At 37.1% G+C, this 22,076-nt stretch overlaps 2 protein-coding genes across 4 annotated transcripts; both read left to right on the top strand.

Moving 5' to 3' along the window:
• Positions 1 to 1,802: 1,802 nt before the first annotated feature.
• Positions 1,803 to 4,431, top strand: LOC108965410 (chymotrypsin-like protease CTRL-1). 2 transcript variants are annotated; one of them, XM_018927784.1, is made up of 3 exons: positions 1,803 to 1,841; positions 3,222 to 3,491; positions 3,550 to 4,431. In XM_018927784.1, the coding sequence occupies exons 2-3, from the start codon at positions 3,230 to 3,232 to the stop codon at positions 4,398 to 4,400; spliced, it is 1,113 nt and encodes a 370-aa protein (XP_018783329.1). In that variant the 5' UTR covers positions 1,803 to 1,841; positions 3,222 to 3,229; the 3' UTR covers positions 4,401 to 4,431. The 2 variants fall into 2 exon arrangements, with proteins under 2 accessions (XP_018783329.1, XP_018783330.1); XM_018927785.1 differs by lacking the exon at positions 1,803 to 1,841 and adding an exon at positions 2,128 to 2,202.
• A 5,489-nt stretch (positions 4,432 to 9,920) lies between these two features.
• Positions 9,921 to 16,777, top strand: LOC108965406 (serine protease 27-like). Of its 2 annotated transcripts, XM_018927775.1 has the most exons (4): positions 9,928 to 10,006; positions 12,821 to 12,997; positions 15,345 to 15,714; positions 15,785 to 16,777. In XM_018927775.1, the coding sequence occupies exons 3-4, from the start codon at positions 15,358 to 15,360 to the stop codon at positions 16,661 to 16,663; spliced, it is 1,236 nt and encodes a 411-aa protein (XP_018783320.1). In that variant the 5' UTR covers positions 9,928 to 10,006; positions 12,821 to 12,997; positions 15,345 to 15,357; the 3' UTR covers positions 16,664 to 16,777. The 2 variants fall into 2 exon arrangements, with proteins under 2 accessions (XP_018783319.1, XP_018783320.1); XM_018927774.1 differs by lacking the exon at positions 12,821 to 12,997 and having other exon boundaries at positions 9,921 to 10,006.
• The last annotated feature ends 5,299 nt before the right edge of the window (positions 16,778 to 22,076 follow it).

Here is a 22,076-nt window from a genome sequence, read left to right as displayed (position 1 = left end):
TTTATGTGAATATGCTGTGATTTTTCGAAAATTTCGCACAATTCTTCTTTATTATAAAGAATAGTTGGATATTTTTTGGTCATTATTGTACCATACTGTAGCTGTAGGGTTCGTTCACGACCACTTATGACATGAAATAAATATTTTTTTACAATATTTATTAAGTTGTACCCACGGTGAATACTAGTTGAAATATGTGCTGATCTTCTGATACCATTCCATTGGTTCTTTCGTCAGCTTCGGAGAGTTTCTATGCTTAGACGGACGGGGCCGTATTTTAATGTATTTTCTATTTATAAACCAACCGTTTAAGACTTATGTTGTTTACTGCGAAAGTTTTTGTTTAAATTTATTCTATGTATATACCGAAAGATTCTAAGCGAAAGAACTTACACCATCGAATCAAATTTGATCCTGCCTGCTGACAAAAAAAAAATACATTTTCCCATATTTCAATACACATCCTTATTATTTCCTCCAAAATAGGCTACTGAGCCAATACAAGAATGCCAATATTTAGTCCAATTCTTTATACACTTGTTGCATGTCTCGGCAGGGATGATCTTCAGCGCATTCGAATTATGGTTTTATATGTCATATTGGCAAACAATTCACGTCTGTTTCGACTGATATACGAAGGGCTATTCGATAGATTGTTGAACTATCCACGTCTCATCGCCATTAGCGATGCGTCTCTATTGCGATCTTTACTGATTATCGATTTTGCAAAAAAATCTAATCTATCGATACGTGTCTAGCCCTCACACGTGGAGTCGATCCATAAGCGATGGTGAGATACTCTGCTATCTCTCCGTTGACAACAACAAGGTTTTAGTACTGTTTCACTAACTTTTTCGGTATTATCTTCATTAAAAGAGGTGGATGGACGACTCGCAAGATACAAGCTTTCGCTTATAAATATAACGACCTTCACTGAATGCTTTATGCCACCCAAATACTTGTGTTCGTGAGTAAAAGTAGGCTCTCCAACACACTTCTGCAACATTTTCAACGATTCTGTAAGGGTGGTTGCATTGAAAACACAAAATTGTTAGCAAATTCCGTCAAACATACACTAACTAACGTATGGAGATCGAATATAGATTATAGCGAGTTAACAACAGCGCGTCTGTTGTTTCTTCTTTTCGCTACGTGGCGCCATTTGGATATTCCAAGCGAAGCCAGGTTCTTCTCACCTGGTCCTTCCAACGGAATGGAGGTCTTCCTCTACCTCTGCTTCCCCCCGCGGGTACAATACTTTCAGAGCTGGAGTGTTTTCGTCCATTCGGACAACATGACCTAACCAGCGTAGCCGCTAGGAGGAGGAGTCATGTCTAGAAGTTCACGCAAGTGAGGAAAGTTCTCTGATCGTCATTCACTTGGGAGTGGCCAGAAATGATTCTTTTACATATGACTCAAGCAGCTCACGACTTCCGGTCCTTGACCAAGTATCCTCTGGGTAGCCTAAGAACATCCGTTTGAAGGCGAGCTAAAGTGAGAAGGCGAAATATGCCCTACATAAGGTTGTGCGCTGGGTTTAGGACCCACCAATGAAAGGATAGAGCTTCATACGAGCATAAAAACAGGTTGTATCAATTTACGAACAATTTCCTTATCCATTCGATTTGAGCGCGCAGTTCAAATGGACCAATACAGGTCAAATTTGAACTATTGTTTGACTGATGGAACTGCATATCGTGTTGTACTTGTATGTATTTGTAAATCATCAGCGATAAGCCTAACACCAAATTAAATATAATTCTTAAAACCTTCGCAATTTTTTGTTTTCCTCTCAGTACGTAGGTTTATATTGTTTTCGACTTTTGGATGAAACAGTTCAAGTAAGCTTACAAGAGTTTTGTATAATATGGGTTGTGTTCTTTTTAATTAGGGATTATAAAACTTAAATGCAGTCGTAATTGAAATTTCAAATATGAAAACATGATTTTGTGAAAATTTTACATTAAAAATAATTTTAAAAATTTGTCAAAAATATATGGATTTACAAAAAATGTGCTTAAGTTAACACAAGCGAAGTTATTTTTCAATAATCAATGTCGTGCTTTAACTTGGAAAAATCGAAGAACCGAAATCAAAATGCTACGAAATAATGTTATGGGGAGAGCTTATTAAAAGTTAATAAGACGCTACCAAAAGACTAAAACTGTTGTCTAAATTTTATTCCTGTCAAACATTAACAAGGTTATCTAGTGGTAAACCATTATTAGCAATAATTTAATATTAAGATTGAAACTATTGTACATTTTCTCAGTACTGCATCGGCTCCCTTATTGTCCCTAAGGAACCGTAGCCAAGCCGAACATTTTAGTGTATTCGTCGTGAAACTGATTATATAAAGAGGTTGAAATCAGTACACGCCGAAACTCTATCCTCCTTCAACTGTATATATTCTTGAAAACAACTTCGACAACTGCGTCGCAGAGGCTAGTCGTGGCTGTCTTTTCTCTGGTCACACACCGACGTAGGATAAGTGGATAGGGAAGAGTCGCTGGAGAAGAGATGCAGTGAGTTTTTTCTTCGTAGCTGGGAGGGAAGGTGTAAGGGGGAGTTTTCTGTAAGGAGCTTTGCAACAATCTTACGACTGTAGTGTTTTTCAGGCAATTAAGGTGGTGGTAGGTATACTGCTACGAGCTACAGCCTATTTCTAGGAGGGGAATAGCACCAAGCTACTTGATCAACCAGCTTGTTTGGAAGCCACTCTGCGACAACAATATCCTTTAAACCTCGAGTAGAACACAGAAGTCTACACTCAATTGGACACTGTCTAATAGCCATTCATACGATAATTTTAAAAATCCTTTTGGACGCAAGTTGTCAAAGTTGTATGGAAGAAGGTGAGGTTTAAACATCCAGTTGTCATCTCCACCATTGTCCGGCCTTTGCAAGCTGTGGCTGAAACATCTCTACCTTTGGTAAACCAGGAGACATAGCCGAAACTGGCATTGAACATCCAAATATGCCTTCATTTTCAGTAAATCTTTGGATAATGATTATATATATATATACTAGTTCTTGCCACATTTCAATTGCTCCGCGTCATATTAGAAATATTATAAAAAAATAACCTTGTTTTTATATCCAAAAACCCGTGGATCCTCCACTGTTCCTTTAAATGCTTGAGTGAGGAAGCTCGCTAACAACTAAAAATAATCTGCTTGCTTCCTAATTATTCCAATTATTGTATTATTATCTCACCTTAGCACACAAAATGAACGCGTCAATAAAGCTTATTGCTTTAGGATTAATATCCTTTTGTATAAATACAACACTATGCCAAAATATGGCAAATGACCTACTCATTAAAAAAATTTTTGGGGATGCTACTACGAAGGAAATAAAGGATCGAAGTGCAGAACTCCAAACCAAGATATGTGAAAAATGCGTCTTAAATCTCTGCAATGGGCCCAGTGGTAATGGTGACGCCTGCCGTTATGTTTATGAATGCTGTTATATACGTGACGTGGTATCAGGTTTGCATAAAACTTTTGAATAACTTTGAAATTTAAACACTGACTCTATTCAATTTAGATGCATCAAGACCCCAACGAATCAGTAGCTGCGGTCAACGAAATCCGAATGGTTTAGTGTACAAAAATACTGAGGTCCACCATGAGGATGCGGAATTTGCCGAATTTCCATGGATGGTATTAATTCGACATTGTACTAACGATCATATAATAGGTGGTGGCTCGTTAATCGCACCAAATGTTGTTCTGACAAGCGCACTTAGCGTTAGAGACAAGACCGCACAGATGCTGTATGTGCGTGCTGGCGAGTGGGATTTGGAAAGCACACTTGAACCGTATGTACATCAAAATGCATTCGTTAAAGAGATCGTATGCCATGAAGAGTTTAAAGGAATCCCCTTATGTAATGACATTGCGCTCTTAGTTTTGAAATCTTCATACACCTTGACACCGAATGTGCAGCCGATCTGCTTGCCGGAAGTTAATACAGTTTTGGATAGAGATCATTGTATTAGCAGCGGTTGGGGTCAATTCAAACTTGGTCAAATTAACGGGTACCAACCAATTTTAAAGAAGGTCGAGTTTCCCATTCTGTCGCATGCTGCATGTGAAGCTCAACTAGGTGGAAACTTTTTTTATATGTATAATTATTTTCAATTACATCCGAGTTTCATATGTGCCGGTGGTGTACCAGGCAATGATAAGTTTATAAGAGAAAGCGGCTCACCGTTGGTATGTCCCGATCGTAATAACCCCGAACGTTACTATCAAGTGGGTATTGCCCCTTTGCCGGGTTTGAATGTTGGTACAGAAAATTTACTCTACTTGGATTCGAGTGTACTGTATTCACGGGATTGGATTATTATGAAGCTTAAAGAGAGAAGAGTGGATTTACAATATTTTACAGCCTAAATAATAATAATTGTATATTAATGTTTACAAAAATACCTGTAAATATATTTTTATTATTATAAATCCTGATCTTGTAAAGATTTTATCACATGATTATACACCAAATTTTATTTTATGAGAACCTTAAAATTTGTGTTACTGTCTGGGGCTTAAAATCAAAGCACTCTGCGGTAACAGTTGCAGTATGCTGGTAAGAAAGACATATTACTGCCTTAGTACTGAGTTCCTTTACACGACACTCGGAATGATTTCTGTTTTAACCCATATTTTTATAAGGAAATAATAAGGCGATTCCCAATTGATCTAAATGCGATACTGTAAGCAAAAGTTCAACGAAAGGTGTCAAACGGCAACGAAATTTGACTTGACTGATAGAGGAAGCACTTATGAGTCTTAGATAGCTTATCGCCACAAGCCAAAAGATTCCCATCACCATATTTCCATTTAAGGAAACCGTGAAAGCTTAAAACCCTGCATAGGGTGCATTAACTTTGCCACGAATTGTGTAATACCAAGAAGGTAACTTCGGAGATCTCCTATAAAAATATCTATAAATGATCAACGTAACGAGCTAAATCGTTTTAGCTGATATTTGGACACTTTCTTCTTCTTTCCAATACAGGATGTAACTGCCATACAAACTTATCAATTGTATGGAAAACTTTCTTATTTTTCAGATCAGACCAGTTAGTACATAGCTGCAATTCAAGCTGACCGATTAAAATTAAGCTAAATATGTCCGGGTATATTTCGGAAAATTTTCCAGCCGCTCAAGCACAAAATTGTTATCATAAACTGAACGAAGTGAAGCCCATAACCGTATTATCATTTTACAACAAGTAAAACTCATTGTGAACTAAAACGTCGTAACCTGCACTAGAACAACTCCGCCCAGGCCTTATATTATACAAAATGTAAAGAGCGTAACGCAATTTTACCGACAATAAAGAGACCGTCCGATAACTGTTATACGCGAATAGCAGTAAATGAGTAACTCTAGTCAACTATGTGGATAAAGTGTGTTCATAACTCAAACCTCCGCCTTATACTCAATATACATACTTATACAGTATTTATACTCAAATTTGATTTGGCAGTGCTTTCATTAAAGCTTACTCAAGGTCCACGCTACCGGCGCATACACAAGCCTACCATACATATTTTCTCTTCTTCGCATGCGTCAACGATCGACATTGGGAATACCCCGATAGCAACAATAGTTTGCCAACTTTATACACATGCACTTACACACAAATTTATACAACTTTGCAACTGTTTTTTGCAACTGTTCACTTGTTGCTCTTAATAATTTGACGAGTCTGAAGTAATTGTGTCGCTGGTTTTTAGTAAATTACGGAACTCAGTTCCGAAAATTGATTTTTGCAATGAACTATGGGGTTTTTTGTACTGTGTAGAGGAAGTAAAAATTTTCGGAATTGTAGAAATTCCAAGAAAAACAAAAAAAAAACAGTGATATGTTGGTGTAATATTATGTGTAATTGATATACTATTACTCAACTGGATCATCATTTGACTGAAATTAGTCTATTTTTATGCCCTGAGCTGGTATATTAAGTTTTACACGAAGTTTGTAACATCCAAAAGAAAACGTTGGAGACCCTATCAAATATACATATATGTACATATATTTGAATAATCAGTATGACAACCAAAGTCGATTCAGTTCTGTTCCGCAGTTTTTATTGCCTTATTTGAAAGATTATCAGTGTATTATCATGCCTAATACATTAGACCGCTCGCTTTAATCACACATTTTCTAACTCAAGAAAGTATAACACAAGTCAACCCATTAGACTAAAAGAAATTAGTTCAAAAATTATTGGCTTCTACGAATTAAACAATCAACAGATTTACGGTAAATGCGACAGTCAAGTCAAATTTCGTTCCATTTAACACTTTCCGCTGAATTTCTGCTTACAGAGACATATATACGTATATTGTTTACAAAACTTTAGACCAATTGTGCATCGCCTGCAAATGTCGCCTGAAGAAGTCAAAATTTAGTTCCGTTACAATTACTCTCCTTATGTGCATTAAAGAGGTGCTTAGAAAACGGATTTAAAACAGACTGAACGGAATATTGGTTATCTGAACTTGGCATGGTTTTAACCAAGGCAATTTTAGAGAGGTAATATAACCTGAGAAGGCAGGCAGGCGTTCCTTTGCCCGACCATGAAGATGTTCCAATAGCAATTACCCGCCTGAAGAACAACAAAGCGGCGGGGGGCAATGGATTGCCAGCCGAACTATTCAAAATCGGCAGCGAAGAACTGATAAGAAGCATGCATCAGCTTCTTTATAGAATATGGTCAGGCGAAAGCATGCCCAACGATTGGAATTTAAGTGTGCTCTGCTTAATACACAAAAAAGGAGACCCCACGATCTGCGTCAACTATGGTGGCATACGTCTCCTCAACATCGCATATAAGGTTCTACCGAGTGTTTTATGTGAAAGATTAAAGCCCATCGTCAATAAACTGATTGGATCTTATCAGTGTGGATTTAGGGCTGAAAAATCTACAACTGACCAGACTTTCGCCATGAGCCAAATCTTGTAAAAGAACCGTAAAAAGAGGATCGACACACACCATCTCTTCGTCGATTTTAAAGCTGCTTTTGAAAGCACGAAAAGAAGCTGCCTTTATACAAAAGCTTCGTCAAGATCGGGAAGAATCTCTTGGAGCAGTTCAATACCAAACAAGGCTCAGTTTCGCTGTTCGAGAAAAAATTTTATACAAGTTACAACATAGATAGGCGCCTAGAACTGTCTTTTCAATAGTTGTTAATTCAGAAAAGAGTATTTTCAACCATTTTCAGACAGAAAGCGCCGTAGAATAACAATCGTAACTGTAAAGCGAAATCAGAATTGTCTTACACCAAAGATTTGAATATAAAGCCTGGTACTATATCACTAATTCCTCTAGGATCCAAAGTAAAACTGAGTGGTGGAACAGCGTTTTTAGGTTATATCTATATTCTTATACTCTAAACTGTTTATATTAAGTTTGCGATGATTTCTGTAACACTAAAAAAGGAATATCGGAGACCCTTAAAGTGCATAGAAATATAAATGGTCAGCTAGCCGTCTGTAAATAAGGGATTTAGTCTATCAGTTTTTGAGATATGAGTCTAAAGTTGTACATACTTTTTTCAAAAATAAGCTGCTTATTTGTCGGAACCGCCGATTTTGTACCATCAAACAAACTGGAATCAGGTTATGCGTAACCGAGGTAAACTTATTGCCTGTACCGAGTTTATCGATACTTTTTTTACATACAAAATTTTGAAAGCCACTGTAAAGAAAGGCTAAATCATTCAAAGGGAAATTTATTTTTTAAACGAGGACGTAGAGAAAATATATTATTTTGATGCGAAAAAATTTGACTAAGTAACTGTAACTAATCGAATGCAATTTGCATGAATAATACAAACAACACTACCATATCAAGCTAGGCTCGTATTTATAGCCTCGAACTTGAATTTGAAACAAGTTTCTAACAAAAAAAACGGTTTATATGTATGTATGCAGTGATGTGTGTCTGCGATAGGCTCTCGTCATTAGAACAGTTATCTACACTTAATTATATGCATCTGCTCCCATTCACAAGCAATTAAATACTGCAAATCCTGTTCAAGCGATACTAGGCCTCGAGTGCACAAAAAAAGCCGGGAGCTACAAGTTATGACGAACGAATTTATATGCAAAAAAATTTGAAATTGCAAGCAAATAAGAACGAATGTTTGAATAATTTAATATTCGTATTTAAAAATTTGAGAAAAAAATAAATAAATGTAAATTCAAAAACATACATACATATGCATGTGAGCTAGAGTAACCAATAACTACCGAATAGGTGTAAATCTATGGAGTATATTAGTGCTTGTGTGAGTGTGTGTGCGTGTGTCTATGTAGAAAGCTCATCTTCGCAAACGTCGCTTGGATTCTCGACTAGCCTGCCTGAGTGGGAATCACAGCCTAAACTACAAGCACACGCATATGTATACATACATATGTTGTGACAAAAAAGCACCCGGAAATTGTAATTAAATTTAACGGGCAAGTGATTTTGTCCGAATGTACGAAAACTCTCCGGCTCTGAAAGTATTCGACGCAGTACCCACCGGGGGAAGCAGAGGAAGAGGAAGACCTCCACTAAGTTGGAAAGACCAGATGGAGAGGGACCTAGCTTCGCTTTGAATATCCAATTGGCGCCACATAGCGAAAAAAAGGAACGACTGGCGCGCTGTTGTTAACTCGGCTATAATCGCGAAGCTTTATCTACGCCAATAAAGAAAGAATAAAAATAAATATCCGTATTAAAAAAAAAAAAAAAAAAATATTTTGCTGGTAGGACCGTCCTTAATTAATAAGCGAAATATGTCACATGGATAACTATGCTTTTGACTCAAATTTTGTATTTCTGAGCAAATTGCGGGTGTGGAATCGTGGAAAATGTTGGAGAAGGCTTAACGGTTTTATCAAAAACAGAAGCCTACAAGTGGTGCATGACTCGTTTTGGACGACATGCGATCTCTTCAACTGATGAAAATAATAAAAACGTAAATTATATGGTTCTTGAAAATCATCAGGCAAGGGTTAGTGAAATGGCAAGAGAGCTCAACATCTCTCGCGAGTCCGTTCGAATGATTTCGGTGTATATTTTGCGTGTGAAACGCGTTCTTGTTCGACTTATCTCGATAAAGCTGATTTTTTTTCACAAAAGAGTATCGCAAACAGGTCTCTTTGGACATGCTTCATCGTGCGAATGCCGATCCCACATTTTGGGAGAACATTATAACTGCCGATGAGACACAGGTTTATGAGACTGCCATGCAAAGTCAACAATCATTGGAATGGAGCCGAAAACGAACCAAAACAAAAACGAAGTCAAAGCCACTAAAAACTCAAAGTGATATTCATTGTTTTTTTCAATGTACGTGATTTGGTGCATTACGAATTCGATCCGGAAAGATGAACGGTCGATAGGAGTTCTATTTGGTCGTGCTAGCAGTTTGTGTGAGAACAAACATCAAAAACGGCCGGAATTTCTGAATTTTACACGATGATAATGGACCATCGCATCGAGCCACGATTATGACCAAATTTAAAACCAAAAAACGCAATGAATACCATCGATCAACTCCCGTATTCACCAGCTTTGACTCCGTGTGATTTTTTCTTGTTCCCCAAACTGAAATTGCCGCTCCGCTTAAGGAACTGAAGGCCATCGCAAAAAGTGTTTATAAAAAGTATTTCGGGGTCTGGAAAAATCGTTGGCATACATAAGTGTATTACATCTGGTCGGGATTACTTTGAAAGCGATAAAATAAATATTGATGAATAAATAAATATTTAGCGTTTCATTTACACTTTCCGGAGACTTTTTTGACACAATATACACACATATATGTATTCGTATCTATGCACGTTTGCCGCTCATCACTGATTAAATACACGAAAATACAAGTTTCTGATTGATTTTCCAGTTTTGTAGCAAAGATTCTGCCTATTTGCAATCAGTAAGCTTCTGTCTGTTGGCGCGTTCGTATCGTTTTTGTTCAAACGAAATAAATTAGATTCATTGGTAAATACAAAGTTATAGCATATTATTATTGGTATTGTCATAAGTTTTGTTTGCTCTATAATTAGACACATACTTTTTTGCTAATATTTATTAAGAAATCGAGATTTATGCGAATGCATATACATATATACATAGAGAGGAGATTGTGTGAAATAAGTGTGTGCAAAACAAGTTTAAGACAGTTTAAAAACTTGAGAAAGGGTTAATTGATATGTAGAAATGTATGTATGTAAATACAAATTTTTATATGTAAAAGTATGTACATAAAAAGTTTAAATATTTATATTTATTTCCAATAGTGTGTGCGAGTATTTTTTTATTTTAATTCTGTGTTTAACGAAAACCAACAGTAGACAAAATTATCGATGGAATTTTTCCGAAAATTTTAACGGGTTTTTATGAGAAATTGTTGATTAAATGAAATACGTTTTTACAAAATTATGCATCAACGTTTGCAGAAAATTTTACCGGTATTTTTTAGAGGAAACATTTTCTACGAATAAACAATTTATAAAAGTTTAAACAAAATAAATTTTTACACAACTATTAGCCGACTATTACAGAAAATGTTAAAAAAAAGTTTAAAGAAGAAATCACGAAATTACTATTCAAATATAATTGAAAATTTTTAACAGTTTTTTCGAAATTTACAAAAAAATAACCAATCTAATCTAATAAGTAAGATTACCATAGTTTTTGCGCAAGTTTTAACATTTTTTGTATTGAAAGACATTTTTTGGAATTTAAGATATTTTCAAGAAAATATTTATCGAATATAACTGAAAATTATTTCTTCAATGTTTGGACGAATTTACACAAAATTATAAGGAATAATTTTTTAATAAAACTAAAACATCTTCTGAGGAAATTTTTTATCGTTTATTAATTTTATAAGAATAATATAAAAAAAATTACAAACTTACTTAACGGAATATTATTGAAGAATTTAACTATTTTGTAACAGTAAATATTGAATTTTTACGAAGAGCATGAAGTATTGCAGATTCTTTGTTAATTCGTTTGTCAAATTGTCAAAACTTGGTATCAAAGATTATACTCGGGGCCGTAGAGAACAAACAGGATTGGAGAAAAAATCTGCGAAACATCGTTGTACAGCGCCGGGTCTCTTTTAGGAATATCACTGGTGATATATACATATGTATACTATACATAGTAAAAAAAAATTTGAATTCGTAGATGGGCGTAATCGCGTAATCGGACCACTGCCACGCCCACAAAACGCCATTTACCGAAAACCTATAAAGTGCCATAACTAAGCACTAAATTAAGATATAAAACTGTAATTTGGCAAAGGGAATGGCAGTAGCAAGAGGCACCTATGAGTACAAAAATTTTGAAAAGTGTATAGCGCTTGCCTTTTATGGGCAAATTTTTCCGAAAAGGAAGAAGTCGCACGGTGCCATATCAGGTGAATACGGGGGGGGGGAGTTGTTAATGATTAAAATTTGATTTTTCGTCAATTACACCTATTTAACGATGTCCTTCGAATGTTGGATTCTGAGCAAATTTTGTTCGCCAGTGAATTTGTGCGGAACAAACCGTGCACACACACCTTTCACAAACCCAAATGTTCGGTCAAAATGTGATAAATCGATGTTCTGGAGATGTTCAAATCAATTTCCATGAATTTTGATGATGATGATTTGGCTGATTTTTGATGAATTCACACACATTTTCGATGGAATTTCCGGTGATCACGGATTTTGATTGGTCCACATGTTGATCGTCATTTATGTCCACACGGCCACTTTGAAAGCTTTGAAAGCACTCGTACACTCTGCTACGGGATAGGCAATCATCGCCACAAACTTGTTTCATCAATTGAAACGTTTCGGTAAAAGCTTTACCAATTTTAAAACAAAATTTAATGTTGGCTCTTTGTTCGAAGCTCTTTTTCGCACCGATAACACAAACATACTGACACTTAAAACGCAATAACTTCACTTCCAATCAATGAAATGTCGTGAAATTCTCACTGGACAATCGATAAAGATAGCAGATTCTAACGCACCTTATATATAACCCTATATCTGTGATATAAGCAACCGTTAAGAACACAAATCTATTATATTTTGTAGCAATATGTTGCAAAAGTATGCATATATGTACATGACTTTTGAGGAAATGTTCGAAGAACACTGCGTCTGAGTCCATTGAGATCACTTAGCCTCAATCGATTTAATCTAAGTTAATATTTTTATTTCCAATAAAACTCTTAGCTGCTTCAGCGCAGAAAGCTTTTGAAAATGGTGAAAAGTGTAAAAAATTCCATTTAAAACCGAAAGAAAAAATAACAAAAGTTTAAGCAAAAATAATTTACGGGCGAACTGGAATCGAGAACAGGAACGGAATGGGCGTGATAAAATTTGTAAGGTTTCAAAACGGTTTATCTCGATTTTACTTTTGTAGTAACACCTTTTCCGCCTAACCTCGAAATTTTTGTGAGAAATGTAAACATCCAAGTTCTTGAATTTTTTGTTTCTAATATTTACAAAACAAATTTTCTTTCACGAACTTTAGATAAAAAATTAGCAAGTTTTTATGTTTGCAGTAATCTGTACACTCTAATGGTATGTATAAACAATATGTATGTTACTATAGTAAATATTCGCAGAAAATGCAGAAACAAAAGGCCGTTTTAAACACTTAAAAATTCAACCATGCCCCGCCTCTTACAATTCTCGAACACAGATCTATCATAAACCATTTTTCATATAATTTTTTTTTATTTGTTTGATTTTAAAAATTATCTACTATTATTAATATTCTATTAGTATTTTTTTTATTTTTTAGAACCACTCTTTTCATATTTTTATAACATATAAGCATATACTATATGTGCAAGAACGTCCAACTCTCTGCTTCTACGAAGTGACGTCATTTATTACCATTCCAAATACGAAACGAACTCAGCTTAACGATAGCTGAGAGAAGCTTTGATGCACGGTGAACATAACATATCACTTAAAGGTACATAACATATCAATTAAAGCTCTTGGGCTGCTATATAAATTATTCATTGCAATAAAACCGAAATCAAATGACCCGACAGACGATGAAAAGGCGGTCTTACAGATTTCAACTGTCTCGAGATTACAGCATTTACGTATTTTACAAATATTAAATGCAATATACTATATATTATATAATACATATGTATACATTTAGAATATTAATCTATATACTCGTATATATTGAGGTTAAAAGTATGTTGGTTTCTATTGTATGCATATACATATTTATTTTTGACATACAGATGATTCTGATACAAGTATTGGGTTGTAGGTCAATTTTGAGGAATCTGATAGCAATATTTCGCTCCATATATAAGTAGTACAAGTGAGAATAAGCATCTTGTTTTTCAAATGATTCAACTTGAACGCTCACATCGACTTATCAGCTTAACTTAATCTTAAACATTTGTATATTCTTTGAATTGTGACCTAAATTAAATCAGAAATATTTATATAATATACCTAAGCATACTTCATAGTGTCAACGGTGGAAGCTGAGTGAGTTTGGAAAATTATAGAAACACCGTCCAGTATATTTTTGACAAAAATTAACTTCTTACAACAATGTAAAGAGTTGTAGGCATGCTTGCGTTATAGAAGAAACGAACTGCCAAACTTGCTTATGAACAAAATCCTTCCTTCGTTCAAGATGACACGATGTACTTGTATTTTTCTGTCAGAGGCTCACCAAAAATCAACAAAGAAACGAAACTTTCTATTATTCCTGGAATATGTACTTGTATTAATCTTTGAACTCATCTTAAAATGTTTTTAGATTAAAATCCGTTATGGATTTTTCATTGCCATTGAAATTTGCACGGCAGATTTACTTCTGACATCAAAACATTTGTTTTCTTTAAAAGTACACACATCAGCTAAATTCAGAGAAATTATTACACTATGTAGCAAAAAGACTTATCCATGAATATTTGGCTTTAGTAAGATATTTCTTATGTCTCCAAATTTAATCTGCCATAATTCCTGCGCAGCATTTCCTTTGATAGAGCTTCTCTCCTCTGTCCTTGTTCGTCACTCACAGTACTCAAAATTGTGGAAGAGAAATCCAGATGAGAGCACAACATATATATTTTTAAAGGCATATTACATCCCATACCTGTATCTAAGTTCATTCATTAAGTTTTCGTAATTTTCCGATATGGTGTCATAGAAAATTTTGAAAAACGTTCGCAAAACATTTCCAGGCGAGATTTTCTGATCATTCAGTTCTTTTCAAAGCTCTTAGTTATCAGTTGCTCTATTTGTAGACCTAAAAAAGAGTTGAATCTTGAATATTTTACTCGATGACATGAAAAAATTTCTCTTTCCGTGGTTCGGTCCAAATCATTGGTATGGCAAATGGCAAATGTCTGCGTTCTTATTTAACCCAATCTAATAGCAGTCTGATAACTGCAGTTTGATAACGCACAGGAAATCCAAGTCTAAATACATAGGTTGTCTTTTATATTATATTTCGGGGGGACAGTAGTGTTGCCATCTGATAATTCACAACTTAATCGAAAAGTTTGCCATTTTTTGAAGTTATGCATACTCAGATCATTCTGACATACAAACACTATTTGTGTTGCTTACAGTAACTTAAAATATTCATATCGGCCAAAAAATGGAACTAAATGGCGGTCACTTTTGTGCGATTATTTTTTGCAACTTTGAACGTGGCTTAACTTAGCAATAGTGCATCGATGAACTCGATTCAATTTCTGATGCTTATAGATGGCATAGTGAATTCCATCGAGATTGTAGATAACTCAAAAACGGATTTCCTGAATATCGTCCAAAATCAGTTGTTGTTCCGCAAACTGATAATGCAAGATCGTCATTTGACTTATCGTGAGATGAAGACAACTATAGTTATTAGTGAGATCAGCATTTTTTCAATACTGTATGAATATTTGGGTGTTAAAAATTTGGTTCACGTTGTATCCCACGGAATTTGTCGATCTCAGGCTCGTATCGATGGGTCGCGAAAAATGCTAAAAACTACTGTAGTGGTGCTTCGATATACGTCTTTATTTGAAAGACCTTTGTTGCGAAGCAAATATAGTATATCAAACAGATAGCAAAATATAATATTTTCTTCGATGTCATACTTTACTTCGCACTAGAAAACAGAACTCGCAGTAGTTATGCTAGCAAATGTGATTTTACGTCGGATTTTCAGGATTTAGATTAGTTATCTGCTGGTTATCTGGTTTTTAATTAAGAAAAATAATTTTCTTAGTTCCCAGCAAATTTCGATAAAGCTATCGGACTCAGGATATTAAAAAGTTTAATAATTCTTTCAGAAAGTTTTACAAAATGTCTTATAAATTGGCGGTTCTAACCGTGTGCTTGCTATCGCTCTGGATTAGCACAACGAAAGCGCAAGCGACACCAAATATCGATGATTTGTTAAATAAAATCTTCACAACAGAGCAAACACCCTTCCAGCCGCAGCCCACAAAAACCACCGTTCTCCAGCCTCAACCAAATCCAGCACCACAACCCGATCCCGGCAGCGGAAAATCTTGTGGAGTGAATAAAGAGTGCATAGCGCGTTTCTTATGCGGTGAGGATGGCAATGTTATCAGGGATGGTCAAACCTTAATTGATATACGTTTCGATGGGGATGACGTCTGTACTTATTTGGAAGTTTGCTGTAATACAGGCGATAAGGTATAGATTACTTATGGATTATCTTTAATTTTCGACAGATTTAATAAAATAACATTTGTTTGCCTTTCAGTTAACGGAACCGAACGTACCTATCAAACCCGACGAGACTCACGAGGGCTGTGGTTATCGTAATCCAAGCGGTGTTGGCTTCAGAATCACTGGCGACAAAGAAGGCGAGTCACAGTTTGGTGAATTCCCTTGGATGGTTGCCATTTTGCGTGATGAGGTAATTGGTGGCGAGATCTTAAATGTTTACGAATGCGGTGGCGCCGTAATTGCTCCAAATGTCGTCTTGACCGCTACACATTGTGTGCAAAATGCTCAGCCAGAGTTATTGGTAGCACGCGCCGGTGAATGGGATACACAAACCAAACAGGAGGTATTACCACATCAGGATGCGCGTGTCAAAGAGATCATTCGTCATGAGAACTACAACAAAGGCTCACTCTACAATGATGTAGCGCTGCTCATTTTAGCGACACCCTTCACTTGGGAGGAAAATGTACGTCCCATCTGCTTGCCGGAACCGGGCGTTAATTTCGACCATTCCCGCTGCTATGCCACCGGTTGGGGCAAAGACAAGTTCGGTAAAGATGGTACGTACCAGCTGATTTTGAAAAAGATCGATTTGCCTGCGGTGCCACACGATACCTGTCAAGCAGAGCTACGTAAGACACGTCTGGGTAAATTCTTCAATTTGGATAAAAGTTTCATGTGCGCCGGTGGCGAACGTGGCAAGGATACTTGCAAAGGCGATGGTGGTTCCCCATTAGTATGTCCCGACCCAAATAACCCGAAGCGTTACTATCAAGCTGGTATTGTGGCTTGGGGTATTGGTTGTGGTGAAGAAAATGTTCCCGGAGTCTACGCTAATGTGCCGTACCTCCGTAATTGGATTAACGAGAAGCTTTCCGCACGAGGCATAGATTTCAGATATTTTACAGCTTAAAGATCTCAAATAATTTAAAACACTAAATACTCTATAAAATTAAAACAGTAATATTTGAATGGAATTGTATTATTATAATTGATATTTGAGATTAAAAACTACACAACTAATTAACTATTCAGAGTTTTTAGCAAAACCGAAACGAACGAGCTGAATGATGTAAGGTAACTTAAGGGAATTGTGCTTCCAGGTGCCCCATGCAGGTCAACTCGTCTGCCTTTTCATTTCCTTTTGTTCCTATATGACTGGCACCTTTACATAAATTATTTTTCTCGCTAGGTGTAATTATTATACAACTTTTGAAGTATATTAGAAAAAAATTTCAATGAAAATATAAATGAATAGGCCTGTGACGGTCAATCTCCAGATGCGCCTTGAAAAAAAGTGGTTCAGCGATGGTGGTTACCAGATCACCTGAAACAAAAAATTTGATATGCGTCTTAAAGGTGATGCATTGTTCGAGGTAATCAGAAGGAGTTTTTATTTTATTTTTTGCGGCACTTGGAAGTAAAAAGCGCGATTTTAGCTCAAAAATCGCGGTTAATTTGTTAATAAAAAATAGAAAAAAAACTCCATCTGATTACGTTCTGATTTAAGAAGTAATATTCAAATTTTCAAAAGGATCGGTTCAGTAGATTTTGAGTTCTAATGTCCACGAACTTCAAAAATAACGTTTTCGGGAAAATCGATTTGAAGTTTCAAAAGTTTCTAAGTCAGATATCATGACCGGTCGTTTAAAACACTGTTTGACTATAATTGACTAAAACATGTGTACACAATATTCTCGACATATTGATCGTTTAGAAAAAAAATAAAATAAAATCTGGCTCCTTGAAAAGTTATAGTTCGAATTGAAAAAATTCTTGGACGTAAGATGAAATACCGTTAAAGCACAAGTGTTGCAAGATTTCATTCGAGTAATTTCATTGATCTTTGATTTGTATACTGTAAAGTGGTGGAAGAGCTTGATTGAGCTCGATAATTCTACGAAAAGATACGGCGACTAACGGAGGGTTTCAAAACCGAAGCATACTCTTGCAGAACCCCCAGATGTGATCTAGTGACTGATGCCCAGATTATACTTAAATCATAAAGGGCGCATTCTTCAGCTTGCTGAATGGCAGTGAAAGCATAACACCAGGAGCTGGTGAACCCAATTCCCCACTCAATGGCGATGGAGCGAACATTCCATTCCCTACCATGAAGAATTTCGAATAGCAATTACTCGTCTAAAGAACAACAAAGCGGCATAGATGGATTGTCGGCAGAACTATTCAAATACGGCGGCAAAGAACTGATAAAGAGCATGTATCAGATTCTCTGTAGAAAGTGGTCGGACGAAAGCATACCCAACGATTTGAATTTAAGTGTGATCTGCCCAATCCTAAATGCCGTGAGATAAGCCTTCTCAACATCGCATATAAGGTTCTATCGAGCGTATTGTGTGAAAGATTAAAGTCCTCCATCGGCAAACTGATTGGAACTTATCAGTGTGGCTTTAGGTCTGGGAAATCAGCAACCGACCAGATATTCACCATGCATCAAATCTTGGAACAGACCTGTGTAAAGAGGATCGACACAAACACCCTCTTCGGAACTGTCTTTCTGTCGTGATGTTTGAATTTGGTATCGGCTGGGCAAACTGACGTTGGGCAATACCAAAAGCTCTGCCAGGATCGGGTAGGAGTTTTCAGGCAAGGCGACTCCCTATGGTGCGACTTCTTCAACATACTGCTGGAGAAAATTATTCGAGCAGCAGACTTAAGTAGAGAAGGTATTTCTATAAGAGTGTACAATAGGGTGGGTCGATTCCGGACTTTTTTCGATTCGGAATTCCTAATAGTGCGGAAAAGTTGCCTTAGTACTTCCTGATTCCAATGCAACTTTTTGCTTTGAGATCGGATTGCATCTTCAACCCCAACTCCGGCCTTGAAATTTCGGAAATTCGCCTAAAATCGTGAAATTGTCTAYCTAGCGCCTGAAGTACGCATCTCATGGCAAAATATTTAAAACAAAAGTTATTTGTCACGTCATTTGCTACCGAAATGGTACATGTGATCATGGCCGTAGGACGAACCGTTCCCGCGATACGAGCGAAAATGCGGCGCGCCACAGCGCAAKGTGAAAATCGGCTTGCGGCCACACTTCTTGACGTTGATTTCGCCGAGTGCTATCACTCACATTCATTCACCTACGCCAAAGGACACGTTCGGGTAGGTCTCCACACAAATATTTTTTCATCGAGTTTCTTCACTCTTGTCGACTCTTGCCGAGTGCTATCACTTATATTCTCTCAACASAACACAGAACTCAAAATGTCTGTATCTAAATTTAAATWTARACMGAAATGTCCTGTGTTTGGCATATATCCGTACAATCTCTCTGAGTCCCAGTTACCTACTTACCACGAGATTCTTTTGTGTTATCAGTTTGAAAGATTTCGTATAGGGCGACTCCGAGGCGACAACTATGAACCTAGGAGTAAAGAGATTACAGAAATAGTTGCAAAAAAGGTTGAAAATATTTTCAAAAAGTCATCTATTCCGATAGTTTCACACACCAGAGTACAAATGCTCACCACATACCATAAGAAATTTCTGACTCTTCTTCTGACAAATGTTTTTAAGGAACCCGATAGGTTTGAGCGCTAAAAGAGACGACTTTGTCTCTTCTGCCGGAAAATTATTTGACATCGCTGCTTGTAAATGCATTTACTTTTCTTCTTGCACTTGTCCAAAGAAAAGGAAAGTTCCTATCAATGAACAACCATTTCTCTTGGACCAGAGAACCAGAAGAATTGGTCGCATTGGATTACATAGAAAAATGAACGTAAAGAAAAGCTTTCAAAGCGTCATTCAACATCAACACTTGACAGAAAAGTATCAGCTAGAACACGTGACCATTCAGATCAGCCWGACWCTCATACAGACGACAACAATGTAGGTGCGTCGCACATGGATTCTTCCAAAAACRATGCTGATGATGAATTTTCTCTTCCATCCTCTAAAACCAAACAAAACACACTGCTTTAGCTGAACAAAGATTTGGAGTAAGTGATAGAGCAGCGGCCTTGATTGTTTCATCTGCTTTTCTGGATGCCCAAAAAGCAAGTTTGATAACAGAGGATCAGGCTAGCTTTGTCACTGACAAATGCAAGATTAGTCGGGCAAAAAAAGGTGTTGGAGTTAAGCTCCAAAACACCGAAATTCTTGACTCTGTATATGGGCTGTATTTTGACGGCCGCAAAGACATTACACTTACGCAAGTCAGCGAAGGTGAAAAGTACTACCGCGACACTGTTAAAGAGGAACATATTTCTCTTATAGCGGAACCTGGTTGTCATTACTTTGGCCACGGCACCTCTCCTTCCGGCTCAGCTGAGGATGAGACGCAAGCAACATTTACAAGAATATTCAGTTGATGTGGAACATCTAGAAGTTGTCGGTGCTGATGGCACCAACACGAACACAGGTTGGAAAGGTGGAATCATTCAGAAACTAGAAGAAAGAATAGGTAGGCCATTACAATGGGTTGTTTGTCTTCTACATTTCAACGAACTTCCATTTCGTGCKCTTTTCAAACACATAGATGGTGTCTCAAAGAGTTCAAATACATGCTCTGGCGACATAGGTAAACTGCCCCCTGATTGTGAGAAGTTGCCAAATTTGAAAGTTTTCCATCCTGCCAATTACCTTSTGAGGTTATTAATCCGACCGAACTTAGCACAGACCAAGCTTATCTCTATAAAATATCAGAAGCTGTTATTTCCGGCCAATGTTCCTCAGATTTAGCGTCGATGCATCCACGTAACATGTGCAAATCTCGCTGGCTCACCTGTGCAAATAGAATTCTGAGATTATACATTTCTGCTGACAAACCAACAAAGGAAATAAAGATTTTGGTCAAGTACATACTTACAGTTTACTCACCTTTGTGGTTCTCAATAAGATTCAACAGTTCAATCAAAGATGGCTCGCGCCATCTCTATGCTGCAATTCAAAGGTCGAGACACTTACCTGCTAAACTGCGCAAGGTTGTCGATTCATCCATTCAACAGAATGCTTTCTTTGCTCTTGCAGAAAACATTCTCCTTATTATGATGACTGACGAACGGATAAAAGTCAGAAAGTTGTCCCTAGACCGTCTTCTGGCAGCCAGAGAAGCAGAGTCTGACACTGTAAATGGAAGGGTTAGATGTATTAAATTGCCAAAGCTGAATATCAAAGCTAATAATTATTACGATTTGATTAACTGGCAGACTATTACCTTGACTGTTCCACCAGTTCTTTGTTCAGTTTCTAACGAAGAACTCATAAAAGGGCTGTCGGGKRACRCTGCAKAGGTATGGAAATTTAGTGAATTCCCCTCTCACCCCGTGTAAGTCGAGAGAACCGTCAAACTGGTGACAGAGGCATCTTCTAAAGTTATTGGCCCCCAATCTCGTGATCGTTTTATACGCTGTACACTGAAATCTAAGTTTAGTAAAATCAAAGTTTAGTAGTCATCTGATTTTATCAATAAATTTGACACAGATTCAGACTAAAACAAGCCTGACATATGGTTGGTTGGTTGGGTTGGGCTTGGGAGGAACCCGAAGAGCAGCCACCTCCACGCAGTGGGTTCTGGGTGACCAATACAGGTTAGCTGAGAGCTGCAACAATTTTCACCTTGCGCTGTGGCGCGCCGCATTTTCGCTCGTATCTCGGGAACTGTTCGTCCTACAGCCATGATCACATATACCATTTCGGTAGCAAATGACGTGACAAATAACGTTTGTTTTATACATTTTGCCATGAGATGCGTATTTCAGGCGCTAGGTAGACAATTTCACGATTTTAGGCGAAATTCCGAAATTTCAAGGCCGGAGTTGGGGTTGAAGATGCAATCCGATCTCAAAGCAAAAAGTTGCATTGGAATCAGGAAGTACTAAAGCAACTTTTCCGCACTATTAGAAATCCGGAATCGAAAAAAGTCCGGAATCGACCCACTCTAGTGTAAAACTGCAGGCGTGCGCCGATGGTATTGATAAAGATAACGGCCTCAACATACGCGCCTTTAGTTCTACTATCTACAAACTGGATAAGCAAGCGAAGCAATAGGGCAAGGCGAAATAACTCCTGTCACCAAACAAACAGTCGTCGCACTCATTATTTGTCTTCCACGTCGCTAATGTTACAAGTCACTCATCATCCCTGTCCTGCTATGTGGTGCAGAGGTATTTACGATGACAACATAAGATAAGTCGACGTTACGAGTTCTCGAGAGAAAAGTTCTGCGAAAGATTTATGGTAATGTGCGCGTTGGCCACGGCGAATATCGCCCGCGATAGAACGATGAGCTGTATGAGATATACGACGACATTTTGCTATGTGATGACGAAAATACTCCAGCTCTGAAGGTATTCGAAGCAATA

Source organism: Bactrocera latifrons, unplaced genomic scaffold (genome assembly GCF_001853355.1).
Source record: "Bactrocera latifrons isolate USDA-ARS-PBARC rearing strain unplaced genomic scaffold, ASM185335v1 scaffold_14, whole genome shotgun sequence".
Classification (NCBI taxonomy): Eukaryota; Metazoa; Arthropoda; class Insecta; order Diptera; family Tephritidae; genus Bactrocera; species Bactrocera latifrons.
The sequence above is the reverse complement of the archived record's forward strand: the minus strand, read 5'-3'. Positions and strand labels throughout refer to the sequence as shown.

What these genes read in the sequence shown, in the direction of transcription:
- LOC108965406 (XM_018927774.1), top strand. Translation starts at nt 15,358, where the DNA reads ATGTCTTATAAATTGGCGGTTCTAACCGTGTGCTTGCTATCGCTCTGG. An exon ending in GCTGTAATACAGGCGATAAG is followed by an intron (nt 15,715 to 15,784) that starts GTATAGATTACT and finishes TTTGCCTTTCAG; the next exon opens with TTAACGGAACCGAACGTACC.
- LOC108965410 (XM_018927784.1), top strand. Translation starts at nt 3,230, where the DNA reads ATGAACGCGTCAATAAAGCTTATTGCTTTAGGATTAATATCCTTTTGT. An exon ending in TATACGTGACGTGGTATCAG is followed by an intron (nt 3,492 to 3,549) that starts GTTTGCATAAAA and finishes TATTCAATTTAG; the next exon opens with ATGCATCAAGACCCCAACGA.